The sequence below is a fragment of the Pygoscelis adeliae genome, unplaced genomic scaffold (assembly GCF_000699105.1).
Source record: "Pygoscelis adeliae isolate BGI_AS28 unplaced genomic scaffold, ASM69910v1 Scaffold57, whole genome shotgun sequence".
Lineage (NCBI taxonomy): Eukaryota > Metazoa > Chordata > Aves > Sphenisciformes > Spheniscidae > Pygoscelis > Pygoscelis adeliae.
Window position 1 is genome coordinate 9,227,809 of NW_008825615.1, and position 13,644 is coordinate 9,241,452.

The 13,644-nt window shown below is 36.2% G+C and overlaps 1 protein-coding gene across 2 annotated transcripts in view; it reads right to left on the reverse strand.

The window, feature by feature from the left end:
• Positions 1-13,644, reverse strand: part of BAI3 (brain-specific angiogenesis inhibitor 3) — a 481,908-nt gene that overhangs the window by 20,543 nt on the left and 447,721 nt on the right. For both annotated transcript variants that reach the window (XM_009333162.1, XM_009333161.1), the window contains 5 exons: positions 13,155-13,253; positions 12,647-12,818; positions 5,585-5,680; positions 4,154-4,193; positions 924-1,567 (listed from right to left, as the gene is read on the reverse strand). In XM_009333162.1, the coding sequence (XP_009331437.1) occupies positions 924-1,567; positions 4,154-4,193; positions 5,585-5,680; positions 12,647-12,818; positions 13,155-13,253 (1,051 nt within the window). The remainder of the gene's footprint in view (positions 1-923; positions 1,568-4,153; positions 4,194-5,584; positions 5,681-12,646; positions 12,819-13,154; positions 13,254-13,644) is intronic.

The window sequence follows — 13,644 nt, forward strand, 5'->3', positions numbered from 1 at the left end:
GCACATACAGTAGATTTTTTTTTCCATTTGTAACTTCTTTCAGAGAATGAATAAGTACTATATTTTTCTCATTTGTCCTTTTCTTTCCCACCAAATGCTGTGTTTCATAACATTTGAAATGCTGGTGAAATGTATTTCCAATTCTTAAGGAGGCCCAAGTATGAAATTAAGTCCACCTCACTGGTGGTTTTGCAGAAGTAAAAGCTTAATAGGAATGACAGTATTTGACACATAGGTCTTAAGAAACGATGTAAATAGTTTTCACTTTTGTAATGTTTAAATCCCACAGACAGATTGTAGTAATGAACTGAATCCCTTTTAAAGGCTTTTCAGTTCACTTTTGCAATCTGACTGGAATCTAGGATACTCCACATGAAATCCACCTGTACCTGTTGCACACATCAGTTGTAGCAATGTCTGCACACACATGCAAACAAAACTAAATCAGTAAATGGTGAAATATTGGATGGAAGAATCCAAGATTTACACTAGTGAGAGCAGAATCAGACCTATCATATCTGAGACAGATATGATTGTCAGCAATAAAATGGAACTGCATGTGCTTGTAGGTAGGGTCAATGATTATCACTTGTATCTTGCAGGAATAGTTTTTCTTCTCATAGCAATACAGTATTTTCCAGTGGAATTTACCTGGTAGGTCACGAAATCCTTTGCAGTCGTGTGTAATGTTAAATCTCCAGAACTATACAGTTTCATACAGACTGGCTCTCAAACTTTAATCTTGTTTTCTAGGTACAAACACTTCTGATAATAAGAGAAATATGAACAACAGTGTATGATCCCAAACAATAATTTATACTGAATGAAAACATTAGCTTCACCCCTTAGACACAAGACACAATTTATTGTCTTACCGTATAATTAGAACAACAGAGCATGCAATTTGTTTATGCGCCACTGACCTCTAAAGAGCTCATTGATATTGTGGATCCAGTTTCACTTCTTGACAATCCTGCATTGTCGTCCAGCTCTGAGGCAATGAAATTCTTCACTGCTGTGCGGGGCTCAAATGGTAAATTCTGCATATGTTCTTGGGTGGGAAGATGCTGGTCTAAATTAATATTAAATTGGTCCATTACAGAGGGATTCATATTGAACTCTGGATTAACTTTGTAGTGCAACAGCCTTTCATGAGGCAATGTATCCATGCCTATATTCATTTTGCTCTCATCTTTCAGTGATGGCTGGGTATTTACTGAGCCCCGGGGCATGACTATATAGTCGCTTTCTATCATCCGTTCTTGAGGATGGACTATGTCCATATCTGCACCTCTCAAATTATCATCAGTGCATAAATACACAGTCCTCCGCAACTCACTGTTGTCTTTTTTCAAGCACTGATTGGCCAGTTCACTCATACTCATAGGCATGTGGAGACCTGTTGGTTGCTGGATGATGACTTTGGAGATGATGTTTCCAGGCAAGGTAGAATAGCTCATTCCTTCGGGGTTTGGTCCCTTCTCCTCCTCTTCATCATTTAGTGAAATTCTAGAAAGTGTTCCTGTTACAGTAGCTGCTCTGCAAGGTCCAATGTCTTTATGCAGAACTGTGGGTCAGAGAACAGAATTCTTACAACATGAAACCATGTCTGCCTAACACTGCTTTTTCTTGTGGCTTTATTTAGCAGCGGTCCCTTTACCAGTACATCTTCTTAACTTTTTCTATCCATTTAATAACTTTTATTCTATAAATATTGTTTTGGGAAGGTTTGGCTTTTTTTTAAAAAATCAACATCTCTTAATCTACCGTGTATAACTGACACAGATCCCTGACTCAGCCTCAGTCATTTATATAAATTAAAAACACTCCTTTATTTATTCAATCATAGAATCATTCAATCAATCATTCCTACTGCCCTACATAGATCTTAGGTGACCTACGGCTTAAGCAAAAGCCTGCCATGTGGAACTTGATTAAGGGTTTTCCAAAAAAATACACTATGACATCTGTACTGCCATTATTAACTCCACATAACCTCCTGGAAAATGTCAAACAGATTGTAAGGCAGAATTGTTTTGTCAATCCATTGTAATGACCTACCAGAAGATTATAACTATGAACATGTGTTCCTGAGCTCCTAAATGTTCCTTTTCACTGAATTTTTTAAACTCTTCTGTGTTAAATATTTTTTTGAATAAAAGTGATAAAAAAGTAACCACATTGGGAAGACATTCCATTGGCATCAGAAAGACATATTCTGCTGCATCTGAAAAGGTTATAAGGAATATAAACATGTCTCATAAAACAGTCATAATATACTTTTGGTGTAAGTCTAGACCTTCCTGGTCAAACTTGTAGCAATATCCAGCAATTTTTTTCTGGGGAAAGCTTCATGTGTAAAAGTTATTAACCCTGTCATAGAATACAAAATTTCCAGGAGCACTGGAAGATGCATTCAAAAGCAAAGCATCTATTCAATCACAATTATTGATCTTAAAAAATAAATATAAGTCTATAATTCAACATTTGTAATGAAAGAAAAAGGTTAGATAGTAAGAAAAAAAAAATCTGAAGTAAGCAATTACTGGGCTTATTCCAGCTGGGTGCAAGGATTTTCTTGTCCCAGTTGAAAATATTTTAATTCACACCAGTGCTAGTTTGTGCAATAAAATCCAGCTCATGGGCTGAGACAGTAAGACAGCTCGAAGTACCTCAGGAGTTACATTTACATCCCTTTTGGTAGCCTGAGGGTTCTGATGACCCAGATCCCCCAATACCTGTCAGTTCACTGCCATGTTCTATAGCAAGCAGCTCATAAGGCATCCCACTCTCCTACCTCATACAAAACTGCCTCTCATTTTTCCATTATGAAAAGAACAATTTGTGTCTAAAGAACAGTACACAAATACCTGACTGCAGTGTAGCTGCTTCATTCTTTCCAGTCACACTTGTTAAGACACTTCAACCAGTGACCTATTCTTAAATCTTTCATTAAAAGAAACTGAGCTTAAAGGTTTCTCTAGTAAATCCTGTTCATAACTGTATTCAAAGTCCAACTGCTTAAGGATGCCCCTGACAATGCTCTCCCTACTGCAGAGCTATATTGGCAAAGGTAAGAAGCAGGAGCTACACGGACCAATGCTGGACTTTTGTCTGCATTAGTTGGTGACAGACATGCATTCGTGTTACAATGTACTATCCTGCTCCCTTCAAAATACACGTGTATATTAAAATTAATCTATATGGAATAACTATTACCATATTGCAAGAAACTCAACTGGCAGTTTTTTAAAGGTGGGTGACTGGAAACTCAAACTTTACCACAATGAGATCAGCCTTCTTGGCTCCCCATATAGCCGGTGAAGAGAGACAGTGTCCTTCAGGTGGGTGATGCAGAACAGTTAAGTCAGGCTTCTGCCCTGACTCACCCTGTGGAGAGGACACCCTCTCTCTCTTTCTTTCTCTCTTCATTGAAAACTGAGGGTATCTAAGCAGGATTGCCTCCCTAGGAAAAACTGTCCTTTAGGAATATCTCCTAGATTTAAAAATTTCTATAGGGTTTAAACAGTCATTTATTTTATTCTGTACTTTATTTAAGCAAGTTTGGCAAATAAATGGCTTAAAATGTGTTATTTTTAGTATGCAGAAACAGACATAGCTGACTAATGAAAGATCACACTACTGAAATGTCTTAAAAAATCCCCAACTTGTTCCAGTAAAGTGGAATCAAATTTCATTTTCCTGATACCATGTTGCTTATGCCATTATTGATTTCACTTAGAGTCCTAAAAACCTTACCCTCTTTAAAACTAACACCAATTGATGCACCCTTCATGTACATAGCTGTTAAGAAACACTATAATAATTTTTTTTTTATAGCAAAATGACTGTTTCACATTTGCTTGTGTACCAGGGCAAGGGAACTTTTGTGTGTTAAGACTGATCTTCTTTCCAAAACTATTTGCCTTCTAATAGACAATCACACCTTTGGCTGCTTCCCAACTGCTGAATTCTAGTAAAAGACTTTTGTAAGAAAATGCAATAAATTTGTACAGTGGCATTACTTTTTTTGTTTACCTTTATAAATATGTGCTGTAAACAGTTAAACCCTGATATTTTTCTGGTTTTCACTTCACAAGGAACTAGTACAAGACTTCTTTTTGTTGGCTAAATACTCTCTTAATGTTCTTACCTGACCGACAAGCAATGTCCACGTCCTTTTCAAAATCAGTCTGTAACAAGAAACAATGAAACAGGACAACCATTATTAATTGAAAACTAAACCACAATACCTTTTTGCCAACTAGCGCTTCCAAAATGTCCTACTTACAGAGCCATAGTCTCTTAAAAGTGGTTTCTTGTTGCTGAGAAGGTGAAGTGTATTGTTTTACAACAGCAGACCTTTACAAAGTTTCCTAAAGTATAACTGGGTGGTTTTCAAAGTATGCTGCCTGACCAGAAAAAATAAAATAAAATAGGTGGAAATAGAGTATATAATTTTAATAAAACGATACAGTGTATAGTTTTTTATGTATATGGAAGAGTAACTTCTACATCTCATCGAAGGATCATCTTTAAGGAAGCTTTTCATAGTAATTTTATAAACAGAAGTATGGAAAATAGCCTGCAATACAAATTACTGTGAATAAGTGTAATCCAGTTAGTCCACCCTGTCTGACACTTTATTAATTTGTTATGAAGTAGTTATTTGTTATATAACATTCTGTCCAACCTTGCTACTAATGTAATCACATAAACTTTGTACTCCCTGAAAACAACTATTATATATATCATCGGGCAAAAACAAATTGTAAGAGCTAAGAATGAATTTTAACAGTTGAAAATCCAAGCACACTTTTCCCAGTTAAACAAAACTATTTATCCTGTTAAAGAATTCAAGTAATTTTTAATTATGTTTTTATTTCCACGAAAAGTTTATTACATGAAAAAAGTTTAATTAAACTAATTTCTTTCTGGCTTGTGAAGACCAAACATTGGGTTCTTTTTGAGTCATCATTTCTGAAGGGCATCTGCTTGCTGAGCCTTGCATTTTTTTAGGGCCTGATCTTGTCCCCACTATAGTCAACAAGAAACTGTCATTGAAAGTGAAGGGACCAATATTTTGTCTTAATATACTGCCTAACAATATTAGTAAATCCAAACTGGCATACTGAGCCAGTCACTATCCCCTTAATTCAAGCCACTAAATAGATTCTCCCTCTACAGTCTCTAGCACTTTCTCCTTGTCTGACTTAGTTTGAGAGGAATGCTTTTCAAGGCCTCATGAAGGGAAGAGTCTCAAATGCATCAGTGGTCTTTACACCAATGGTAGAAAAAGTCATGATATATTACTAGATTACTTTCTCATTCTTTTATGTAAGAATTGTTTGTCATAAAGAACACTGGTGGAAGATAGTAATTTACTGTGCTCCACTAAATGATCACACCAATCATTTGAAACTTGCTAAGAGATTTAAGCAAGCAGGTGATGATCTAAACAGACTTATGCGTAAAAATGGTGTTAATATTTCAGCTGTGCATACTTGCCATGTACAATACTGTAAGTTTTTTCTTTTGGATAGGAACACTAAATTAATAGTCAAAGAAGAAAATAAAAGCTAACCATGATTTGAGCATGTCCGTTAGGAAAAGAACTTGAAGAATCTGCATTGATTGGATCCTGGCAATTTCTCAGTCGACATCTGAATGCGTCTTGAACCTGTGAAAACAATATCTTATACTGATTCTTGTGCAACATTATATACTCTACTCCTATTAAAGATTAAATTAAACTGTATGGAATACAATGCATGACTTTTCTTTGGCATACTTAATAAATCAGAAGTAGTAAATATAAATGCTTATTTCTGCCATTTCATACATTTACTATATTTCATGGCTGCTGCAAAGTCTGTCAGTCTATCACATCAAGACCACAGAATTAGATTTGCCTATGGATGGAATTAACTAGTAGTCAGTGATGATCTGATACTCAAGCCAAATCTGTCTTGGGTGATAGTATTTGGCTTTGTCTTCTCATTCAGTTTGGTACAGGTCTGATAGCAGGATTAATAGATATACTATTAACCATTGCAAAATAAAATGTATATCTTCTGCTTGACAGATGCAAGATTCTTGAAAGACAGTTCTTAACAGTTACTATAATCAGATACATAGCGCTCTCCTAATTATACTTTAAAGAATAAGTCAATTTGAAAGATGTTATTGATTCCAGTCATAATCTTTAACTCTATGTATAGGGAATCTTATGCATCTCTTCTAGGAGTAAAACTCTTCAGATCAGGTAAATATCTTCAGTGTGAGCACAAGAAGAAGAAAATTAGACTGTTTGCACAGAGTCTGGTTTCTTGAAACTAAAAAAAAAGAAGGAATTTTTCAGAAATTACTATTTACTAATATGATCCATAAAGTAAATTTGAAGACTTGTCCCTAAAACACAAGTATATTTGAGGAATTATCTTTTCATAAGAAAAGCTATTTTTACTTTGATTTTGGGCAGAATGTATGTCTAAAGAAATATTATGCAACACTTCTCTCAGAAAGATGTAGTTCAACAGAGAGGCACATTCAAAAGAAAAATGCAGTTCCTGTTTGCTGACAGTAGAATGCAAACACATTTTGCTGCTTTCTCACATGTACCACAGTAAGAACAGCAAGGCAACTTTTGGAATGGAAAGTTTTAAAACGTAAATTTTCATTCCAGAAATGCAAGTGTCCATATTAGCAACCTGATTGCAAGATGTGACTTGGAAAACAGAAACTTAGTTGGGTGACCTCCAGTCAAAACAAACTAGTATCATTTCTTGCTTTAATATGAAAGTACTCTCAATGAAATGCCTCCAAAAATCTACATTCTGTTTATTATCTGTAGAAATTACTTGATGTCTTATTCAGAATAATTAAAAGGGAGAAAATCGTATTCTACTCATGGACATTTTGTGAACAGCAGAAGAGGATAATTCATTAATTGTTGCTGATGAAAAGCTGTCCCCTTTCAATACATCATATTCTACTGCAAGCTGTTTAAGAGCTTTCACAAAAGGAAAAATTAAATAGAAAAAAATTATTTATTTTTGTAATTAGGAAGTATTATTTTAAAGTGCTCAACCCTTAAATGAGTAAGACCACTCTGCAGTCTTAACAAGTGACTGTAGCAGGTGGAGGAAGACTAATATAGAGCAGAAAGAAGAATGAAGCAAGGTGGGAAGGTTTGGATTGATTTCAAAACATAGAGACTTCCCACATGTGGTAAGGTAAGGTGTTCTTGACGTGTATTGTGACTGAGATTCTGGTTTTAGGCACTACGCTTGCTGTGGTTTTCCATGTGTTTGATGTTAATTTAATTTGGCATCTCCCAGTTGTTACAAATTTAATCCAAATCTTCTCTCACTTTATCAATGCTGAAGTGAGGTCACACTTCAGAGTTTTATGATCTCGGATAAGCACTAGCACAGTGATTTGACAAAAAAAAAAACAACCAAAAAAACCTCCCTCCAAAGCATCCCCAGCTGTGCTGAATCTCATCTCAAGCCTGATGATGCTTGACCCCAAAACATTATTACTTCAGAACATACTGTGTGGTCTCACTCTGTACAGTGGGCCTCCTTATTTTTGGGACTCTGTGTTCATGAAGCTTCCCCAGTTCAGATAGGTCCAGAGATCTCAAGAATCTCATGTCCTACTTTCACTACCTTCTATATTAAAGTGGTGACTCTTGATGTTAGGACCCTTCTAAATGTGCATGTTCCTTACAATGTTTCTAAGTGCAAGCAGCATATGATTTGAACATGTTAATAGAATGTCAAATGTAGCTGTATCCATCATATCGACATATGTTGCAACTTCTAGGTGTCCTCACACAAGTCAGAAACAAAAATGTTGAACTTTCTAAATAACAGCTTATTTTTCTAAACTGCTTGTTCAAACTTGTTGTTTGAGTATGTAAAGACTGTGCTGTCTTTATGTTTTACTTTGAAACATAATCTTGTTTTTTTCCCCATGCCTTTTAAGATCAAGCTACAAGATTTTCTTAGAGCCGGGCAGAGCAGGAGAGACAGATGTGATGAACGTGTGGATACCAGGGAAGTGGTTTCCTTAGCAACAGTAACCAGCTCCAAGCTTTTATAACTTACCCTCTCCCTACTCATGTACTCTTTATTTTTCTCCTGCAATACAGAAATGTGGGCTTTAGACACCAATGATGCATTTAATCCAAATGCTCTCTAGTCAACAAAGCACAGCAAAAGAAGACAATACATGTAGGTTCCTCCAACCACCAGCATTAACAGGAGTTACTCAGTGGGATTAAAATTCTTTAGAGCATCTTGTGTTCAAGCAGGTCAGGCAAACCATTTTGCTCTGATGGAGAAGCTTCAGCACTAACCTTTCCTATCATTCTTTGTTCTGTGACATATACCTCACCATCTTCCAATGCCCGATTAGGTATTTAAACAGCAAGAAGAGGAAAAATAAAAATACCAGGCTCTCTGGGCTAAGAAGGCAACATAAAGCGATAATACCTAACTTATTTTGCATTTTTCTTTCCTAATTTCCAAATGGTCTATAAGAGTTCTCATGCTTAAGAAGTTTTATATTTATCTTAGAAGTTAGGAAACGGAAGTATAGAAAGAGTTAATGTCTTTCCAAAAGACCCTGAATTGATGGAGGGCAGAAATAGACACAACACATCATTTAGTTCTCTTCTAGTTTTATGTCTTACTCAGTGACCATCCCTGGTTTCCTAATACAGCCCTTGTCACACAAGATCTTCAATATGGCATATTAAAGAAAGTAAAAAATGTTTCTGTCATTTATGTTTATATCAATATAACTAAGAGGAAAAACAGGGGGTTTATATATATAATTGTAGAAGTCTGTGTCTTCTTGTAATGTAACAACAATAAAGGCATAGTAAAGCAGGGCTGCCCTCTTCTTTGTTTGAATTTTATGGTGATATATTCCACCCCATATTTTTTTTCCTGACAGTCAGAATTATTGTTTTGCCTCTGCTGGCATGCTATAAATATTAGCTCAACCCTATAGGCTATAACTGAGATAGCTTTGGAGCTGTCATCAAGAGTGACAAATATGTTGGCAGGGTTTTCCTGACAGGCACTGGCAGAGCAAAATGCTTTTGCAGACAACAGAAAGTAACAGACTATTCTTTCAACTGGGAGATACCCTGTGCAATGCAAAGACTGCATTGCACACTGTGCATGATGGCCACTATCTTGGCTTCTACTCACGTAAGGGTCTCTAGAGTTAGAAAGCCAGACTTTCTAGAGACAGACTGAAACATAACTTACTGGAGTTATGTCTCTTTCTGTGTAGGAACTTGCTGCAGTAAACAATTATGTCTTTGCTGCTGCAAACCGGTCCATATAAGTGCAGACAATACACATTTTTGAAACAAAAATTGTTTCAAGTGCATCAACTTTTGCTTCTTTGCTGTTCTTTAAGAACTTTCTATTCATTTTCTTTTCCCATATGAAAAAAATTACCTTAATTAGTTCCTCAAGTGTTTTGCACAGTTTAAAATTTAAATCTGGAGGACTAAAGAAGATTCAATGTGTTCTGTCAAATAGAGTTCAAACAGCACTATGCCTAGTCTTTGTCTTCCACCACCACCACTATCATCATCTTGACTGGAGATAATCTACTGATTAGTGAATAAGTTGTGCCTGTACATTTAATTCTGTAAAGTTGTTGTGACTGAAGGACAAACTCCTTCCCCTTTTTGATAAGGGACAACATTATCAAACCTAGGTGCTTTTTGGGCCTCATTGGGAAATCTTATGAGGTCATTTTTTAAAATACCATGTAGATAGATTGATTCGCTGTTTTATCAAATACCTTTCTTCTAGAATTTCAGTGTTAGGACCTGGAGGTGTAACTGCCAAAACTGGCTTGCGGAAACAACTCCTTTACGTTGTTAAATGAAGTAATGATTCTTTGCAGTTAGATATGTATATGTGATTTGCTAAAAGAGCAGCGAATAAAATAAATCATAACTAGCTGATTGCCTACACACAAACAATTAAGATTCTAAATTCCTGTATAAACATCTTTATAAGAAGGTATTTTTGCATATTTCTTGCACTAGAACCAGTGACTTAAAAGTGGTTCAAGTCAAGGAACCCTACAAATTTGAAAACTGAGTTTACTTATAGAAAAGGCTAATTCTACCTCTGTCACCACAGTCCTACCTGTGAGTAGGGTCAGACAAGAATGTTTCCATGAGATGTTCAGCAATATGGAAGCTTTCCCTGGGAATGAAGGATTTGCAACAAATAGCTGTCATTAGAGTAGGGAACCTGTCTTGAATTCAAGGCTTGGGGCATTGTGGGAAGATGCCTGTTCAATTTCATCTTAAGCAGTCAAAATATTTCTTTTTCCAAATAAAATCCTGCATTACTGCACTGAGGCAGGCTTTAATGTCTGATTTTTATTTTATTTTATACAGTGCTATGCCATGTTACTTTTAGAATTTCTCATGGATTTTGGTCTGTCTGTTTTTTGACAAAATCTATGACTGATAACCAGGTATGTGTTGCAACCTCTCTGCATCCTCACAAAGGATACGAGGAAATGGAATTAGGACATGAGGAAATTGAATGAAGCTGCATCAGGGGAAGTTCAGACTGGACATTAGGAAAAGGTTCTTCACCAGGAGGGTGGTCGGTCACTGGAACAGACTCCTCAGGGAAGTGGTCATGGCACCAAGCCTGCCAGAGTTCAAGGAGCGTCTGGACAACTCTTAGTCATATGATTTAAGTTTAGGTAGTCCTGCGAGGAGCAGGGAGTTGGACTTGATGATCCTTATGGGTCCCTTCCAACTTGAGATATTCTGTGATTCTATGAAAGATGATGTTGTTTATACCACTTTGTTTTTGAAAGTTTCATCTGCAACTTTGAGCTAAAGATACATATTTTAAAATAAAAATAGTTCCTCAGGACAGTAAGTGGGAGGTGGTACGCCCTTTCCAAACTAATTAATATATCCCAATGGAAATACAAATTTCATAGACAGGAAAGCCAGTATGGAACTACCATTCTTTCTACTGAAGAATTTAAGTAAAAATAGTTGCAGTGTCTTACCATTTTACTAAAAGAATATGTGAAATGATAGCTTTCAGTTCTACAGATGAGAATACCCTCTTTCACAGATGTAAATCATATGGGGAAAGAAAATGCTGTAGAACATAAAGGGATAGCAAGACACTTCTACATAAAATAGATTTGTCTTGAGTATTATCTTTTATTCTGCACATATTTTTTCCTGAACAAAAAAAAAAAAAAGAAAAAAACAAAGGTATTAAAGGAGGTAAGCCCCTTCCACTATGAAAGCTGATAAACTAAGAAAAACAAAAGTTCATAGCCTCTAACAGCTTGAATAAAGTGGGATGGAGTCAGCACAATGGAAGGTGCTATTTTCTGCAAGATATTGATAAGCTTTTTCCTTAAAAATTGGAAACTTAATTCTTTGATAAGATAATCACATATGCATAGTGTGTAGGATAGCGATATAAAGTTCATGCAAAGTGGTACACTACTGAAAGATTGAAATAAATTATGTCACTCATAATTCTTATTCATGAATACAGTGAGTTTCAATGTTTAAAGGATGTGAATGGTGGAAAGGGAAACCACTGTGTGATTCCTCACTCAGTGTTGACAATAAACCTTTCCTGAAACATCTTCCTGTTTTTTTTTGGTCCTGAAGTGCTTTTCAATAACTCTTGCCAATCACAAGGAACCATACTAGACAGTGTAATTTGGTTTATTGGTGTGGTAGATATCCTGAAGTTGATAAATGCCTAACGCATAGGTATGCCGGTGGACCAGGTTACTGCTCTCCAGTTCAGCTCCGCCTACTCATTTTTGGTAGATGGTCCCACTACCACAGATCTGCCAGCAAAGCTGTTGTGTTACTGCTCTCCAATGTATCTATCTATCTCAATAAAAATGTAGGGTTAGTTAGCAGGTTTGAGAAGCTCTCACCAGAGCCAGGTTAAAGGGCACTTGTGTGATAGCTTTGACATCAGTTTTCAGTGGTGATGAATCCTGCAGCAGGTGACACTGAGGTGTGAAGGACAGGCCAGGGGTACTAGCTTTTCATTGCTGTTCTCAAAGCATTCATCTATCTTCATCATCCTCACTGTCCCCATAACTTAAGTATGTTACCTTAAGTATGTACCTGAGTGTGTAGAACTGAAAGGGTAGATCGTCACCAACATAACACCTCATCTCCTTATGTCCTCTTTCAGGGACAGTATAAGCAGAAATCATTTTGTGTTTGAATCAGTTTTAGAGACTGTAAAAATCTATAGCTTTTGGTCTTCAGGAAAAGGGCATTCATGTAAGTATTTCCCTATACTCACAATATTGGGAAAGCCTAACATTTAAAAATAAACTGAACTTGGGAATGATTAAAAGCCAGATTTAATTAAGTGGGTACAGTTCTATACTGAAACTGACATTCTGCACCTGGAATTAATTGATCTTCCCCCTCTCTCTTTCACTTGTTCCTTTACATCTCACCATAAATACTTTTCTTTTTCTATGAAATATATTTCTGCAGACCAAGCTGTATACAACATTAAAGAGCAGTTGAGAGATTAACAGGAGCACAGCCCTTTCAGAAAACTGGGAAGCCATTCCTCACCTCCCTTCGGAGAATACAATGGACCATGACAATAACAAAGCCTTGTAATGAATCAAATACTGCAAAAAGTATCTGAAATAATATTGATCTTTTGTCTGTCATGGCTAGAACTGCAGACATCCAAGTCAGGGCCAGAAGTGGCAACACCACACAGGAACTCCAAAGGGATGCCCTATTGAAAGAAAGAGAAAAGCAGCACTGTAATATTGTAAAAAAATGATTAAAAGTTCACTATTAAAATAAAACATATTTAAGGATGGCACTTTATCAAGTTAACTTGAAAATCACAGACAAGAATGTAACAGTGTCGGTACTTTATGATCTAAAGAATATCCTGTATTCAGTTAATAAACATAGTTGCAATTTTTTTGGTTTTGTTGTTAAAAAGTATTTAAACGTGCTCAGCACTCTATACAGTGTTAGCAAACACAGTTGTCATCATCAAACTATTGTCTCACATGCACTGTATAAGATTTGTAACAAGAAGATGTAAATGATCAGGACTAACATGGCATTACTGGCGGTGGTGGCTGACAAAGCTGTTGTTGAAACTACTCCACACTTGGCACATTTGAGCGTCAAACCGCTATGAGGCTCACTCATCTGACTGCAAACAAACAGAACACCCACAAAAAGAACAAAATATTGAATTGTCACCAAAAAACGTTGCTACTGAAATTTAGCTTTTAAATATGACGTCATGCAGAAAAAGTAAGTAGACTTATTCAGGATGAATGCTCTATGTTGTTGCAAAACTGTACTTTGTACTTTACATTATTGTTAGCTTTAAATGTTAATGCTATGGGGCTTCATTTCATGCAGACTCTGTTTGTTCTACTTAAGCTAAAAAAGGCCCCAAATGTCCAGTGATCAAAACTGCTCAGTACACTGAAGTAAACATAAGCACGTGCTAGGATAGACACACAAAGTGAAATCCCTCTATTCAGACCTCTTAAAACACTGTTGTATCCAAACTTGCTTGAGAAAGCATATAGGAC